The sequence below is a fragment of the Alexandromys fortis genome, unplaced genomic scaffold (genome assembly GCF_014885135.2).
Source record: "Alexandromys fortis isolate MF-2015 unplaced genomic scaffold, M_Fortis_MF-2015_v1.1 scaffold_119, whole genome shotgun sequence".
In the NCBI taxonomy this organism is placed as follows: Eukaryota; Metazoa; Chordata; class Mammalia; order Rodentia; family Cricetidae; genus Alexandromys; species Alexandromys fortis.
In genome coordinates this window covers 1,967,276-1,971,862 of record NW_026067991.1, presented here as the reverse complement: position 1 = coordinate 1,971,862, position 4,587 = coordinate 1,967,276, and the positions used below count along the sequence as shown (strand labels likewise).

The 4,587-nt window shown below is 42.8% G+C and overlaps 1 protein-coding gene across 1 annotated transcript in view; it reads right to left on the bottom strand.

Moving 5' to 3' along the window:
* Positions 1 to 2,738: 2,738 nt before the first annotated feature.
* The window catches only part of Smco1 (single-pass membrane protein with coiled-coil domains 1), an 8,681-nt gene continuing 6,832 nt past the window's right edge, over positions 2,739 to 4,587 (bottom strand). The window contains exons 2-3 of the mRNA XM_050159835.1: positions 3,940 to 4,230; positions 2,739 to 3,548 (exon numbers count right to left, since the gene is read on the bottom strand). Of these exons, the coding sequence (XP_050015792.1) occupies positions 3,104 to 3,548; positions 3,940 to 4,230 (736 nt within the window). The 3' untranslated portion in view covers positions 2,739 to 3,103. The remainder of the gene's footprint in view (positions 3,549 to 3,939; positions 4,231 to 4,587) is intronic.

Here is a 4,587-nt window from a genome sequence, read left to right as displayed (position 1 = left end):
CCAACAGACGTCACAACTGCCCGCCAAAATGGCAATTCTTGCCCAAGGATCCGCCCAGTTGGGCGGGACTTTCGGGGCTGCGCGCGCCGTCGCGTTCCGCCTGCCAGATGCTGCTCCTCCAGGCTTTGCTGGTTCAAGTTTTGTTAGTCACTGGCTGAAAGGTAAACTCTAAACAAGCTTCAAACGGTATATATATATTTTTTATTAGTTATCCTCTTAGTACTCTTTTTTTTTTTTGCCAGTTTTCTCTGTAGCTTTGGAGCCTGTCCTGTAACTAGCTCTTATAGACCAGGTTAACCTCGAACTCACCAAGATCCACCTGCCTCTGCCTCCCGAGTGCTGGGATTAAAGGCGTGCACCACCACCGCCTTGGCGAGATCCTTTAAAAAAAAAAAAAAAGTATTCATTGATAGGCATGGTCACACATGTCGTGTAATCCCAGCATTTAGGTAGAAAAGGCAGTGACAGAAGCAAGGGAATCTAGAATTGGAGTCCAATTTGGGCAACATAGAGAGTTCCAGGTCTAACAGACTCTGGTTCAACTTCCCTGAGAATCTGTAAGAAGGCTGCTCTCACCAGAAAGTTGAACGTTTGGGCCAGAGAATCCTTAGCCCTGTGACAAGCTGACATTTACACTTTCTTCTATGGCACGGATCCCTGATGTCTGCGGCCTTCCTTTCTAAAGACTTAAGACCCACAAGCTTTTTGTACACTGTGTGGAGATGTGTCTCTGCCCTTCTTTTCCTGCCTAAGGCACCTTCTCATTGGTTCAACACAGAGCTGATTGACCGGTAGCTAGGCAGGAGAGGATAGGCGGGATTTCCAGGGAGAGATAGGAACTCTGGGAAAGAATCTGAGGTGTGGGAGAGTCTCCAGTGAGAACTGGAGGAAGCAGAACTTATGGCACTGAGGAACGGGTAACGAACCACGTGGTTAATTTAGTGTGAAAGATTAATGTAAATGAGCTCATTTAAATTTCAAGAGCCCATTGGAAACAAGAGTAAGCTAAGGTCAAGCTTTCGTAATTAATAAAAAAAATCTCCATGCTATTATTTGGTAGCTGCCAGTCCAAAGAAAAACCACTTATAGTCTGTCCTGGAGCTGTGGCTGTCAGACACCTGATACAGGTGCTGGAAATGGAATTCTTAGCTGCTGAGTCATCTTTCCACTGAGTCATGCTATGTTTGGGATTGACTAATTGCATGATGTTCAAAATGAACAGTCTGACTCCTGCTAGAGAAACATATCTACCTCATCCAGACACCAAAGACAAACCAAAGAAGAGACTGCGTTCAAGTTCAGTTTGCTGAACCAGTGTCTTACAGGAACATGAGTGTGGGATTTCTTACTGTAGCGTGGATGACTCCAAGGCAAGCCATACCACCTACAGCTCCCACCTCAGCATGGGATGACCCACAAAAGCTTCATTTCTAGACTCCCAACCACGGTCCACTGTTGGGGAATATTATTTTAAGGCATGTAACATTTGTGTATACTATGGAACATTTGCTTAACGATGTAAAGATGTGTTCCTTTTGCTTATGCTGTGAGGCTGTGATTCTTTGCCTGTCTAAAACACCTGGTGGTCTTATAAAGAGCTGAATGGCTAATAGTAAGGCAGGAGCAAGGATAGGCGGGGTTGGCAGGCAGAGAAGATAAAAGGAGAAATCTGGAAGTGGAAGAAGGAACAAAAGAACCAAGAGAAGAGGATGCTATGGGCCAGTCACCCAGTTAGTCACCAAGTAAGATGTAAGGAAAGGAAAAGGGCCAGAGGCAAAGGTGAATGAAATAATTTAAGGAAAGCTGGCTAGCAACCAGCCAAGCTAAGACCAGGCATTTAGAAGTAACAATAAACCTCTGTGTGTGATTTATTTGGGAGCTGAACGGTAGGCTCCCCAAAAGAGTAAAAAAAAAAAAAAAAAAAGATCCAAAGACAAGAAGAAAAGAGCAAAGAGTAAGAGCAAAGAATAAAAACAAAGAACAGTCAACTGTCCACCTCCTGGATACTCCAGCATCCCTAAGACCAGGTGGAGCAAGATTGTGTATGGCTTGTGGCTGGGGCTGGAATCTCAGGGGACAGCAACATTGCCCACTCCCTTCCTGATCTCATGGCCACTGTGGCTGATCACAATTTCAGTGATGCCATGCTGTGTCCTGGAGGACAAGTTCCACTATCCAATGAAAAGTATTTATTTCCCTTTGGCTCTTGGCCTTTTAGTCCCCTCACCCCCCGCAAAAAAAATTTTTTTGCTTATCACTGCAGAAATGTAGATATCTAAACTAATATACAGTATCTTTTAAAATATTATAGGTAATATATATGTATTATATATAGTTGGTTTTGCCCCTTTTATACTTAACATTAAATATTTAAACAAAACACCACCAGATCTGAGTGATGATTTCATATAAATTTATATTTATGTTTGCGGTATCAGGGATTGGGCCCAGGACCTCTATATATGAGGCATATATTTTCTGGGCTACATCTCCAGACTCTATTTCTTTTCTTTTTTTATTGAATATTTTTATTGATATTTATTGAGCTCTACATTTTTCTCTCCTCCCTGCCTCTCCCCCCTTTCAATCCTTCCCCAAGGTCCCCATGCTCCCAATTTACTCAGAAGATCTTGTCTTTTTATACTTTCTTTTTTTAAATTTTTAAACAAAGAGCAAACATGGATATTTATTTATTTATTTATTTATTTATTTATTTATTTATTTATACAGTATCCTGCCTGTAGGCCAGAAGAGGACACCAGATCTCATTATAGGTGGTTGTGAGCCACCATGTGGTTGCTGGGAATTGAACTCAGGACCTCTGGAAGAACAGTCAGTGCTGTTAACCACTGAGCCATCTCTCCAGCCCTCTTTTTATACTTTCTGCTTCCCACATTGTTGCCCCAGACTCTATTTCACTATAAAAAGTTTGCTTATTTTTTTAATATGGCTACACACAAAATATTCGTTGTATCAATTTGTCATAATTTCTTTAGTGCTCCTCCCACTTTTGCTATAAATAAAATAAGCCTACACTAAATTATTCATGTTTTTGCGATACAAATGACTGAAAGTGAAATTGCTGGGCCGTAGGGATGACAGGTTAATCTTTGGCTGATGGTATCAACTCTTTCAGGGATGCCCTTTGGTTTTCAGGGGTCCTCACTGCTTTCCCCTTCTCAATGACCTGAACAGCCCGCAGCAAACCATCCTGCAGAGCCTGGTTCTTTACCATGTTGGTGATCATGAACGTAACATCTTTAATGTACATCTGTCGTACATTAGCAGCATAGTGTTCTGCTTTGTCGCCATGCGCAATGAAGAAGGTACAGAGCGCTGTGACGTCTCTCTCTTGCAGCCCGTACTCCTCCAGGACTGACTCCCACACGGTTCTAACACGCTTGTTCTTGACTGTTCTTCTAAGGACAGAGGCTAAGGTCGGGAGACTTCTCACCATGTCTGGAAGCTTCTGAAGCACTCGAGTGTGCAAGCAAATAAGGACTTCAATGACGTAGCTGAATAATATATTCAGTTCCATTGAGGTGAACCTATGGAAAATGTGAAAAGCTCCTTAAGTGGAATATTTAGTGTATAAATGTAGGTTATATTTGATTAGGTTGGCTCAATGTAAACCCCCTAGGAAACCAACTATCTATTTCAGAAATACACCAAATAGCCTGCACCAAACTACAGAGATGGGCTCTCAGGCCACCCATGGTGAGGGAATTCTGTCACTCATGTCTGTCAATAAGACCGGCAGGTAACAGACTCACAGGTGGGCACTGTGGTGCTGGGCATACAAACAGTGCTCACATCAACCTTTTGTGAATGAAGGAACCCAGGCATGAGTAATACCCTTGGGACATACGAAATTCAGTTTGGAATGGCCACTGAGAGCTCTCGCAAAACCACAGAAGCCAGGATTCAATTATTGCTCACCCGAGGGCCAGAACTGCAGTCCATATCTCATCCTGGGCTGCCTGGCTTGCCAAAGTCTTGCTATGGTGTTCAAATTGCTGTGTCAGTTTATCCTTGGTAATGTCTAGTTCTTTGAACTGTGCGTCTAGAGCTTGGAGCTTGTTGTCTACTCTACAGGAATAAAGAATCAAAGTTAAGTCCGGGCCAGGGTAAACCTGAGACTCTAATAGATTACTTACAGCCCTACCAAATGTAGATGGGGACTCAGAGTGAAATGTGAACAGGGTTCCCACTGGCCAGGCCTCCTCTGATCTTGCTCTTCATATTGTCTGACTTCTGGATCATCTTGCTGTTTCCATGTCTTGTGCGATACTTTATGCTTCACAGAGTATCAACAACATTATTCTCATGACTGTAAGTGAAGCTACCAGTTGTTACCTTTTAAAGATGGCTTTATTTTGGGCTGGAGAGATGGCTCAGTGGTCAAGAGCACCGCCTGCTCTTCCAAAGGTCCTGAGTTCAATTCCCAGCAACCACATGGTGGCTCACAACCATCTGTATTGAGACCTGGTGCCCTCTTCTGGCCTGCAGGCAGAGCACTGAGAATACTGTATACGTAATAAATAAATAAATCCTTAAAAAATACATAATTAAATCTTTGAAAAAAAA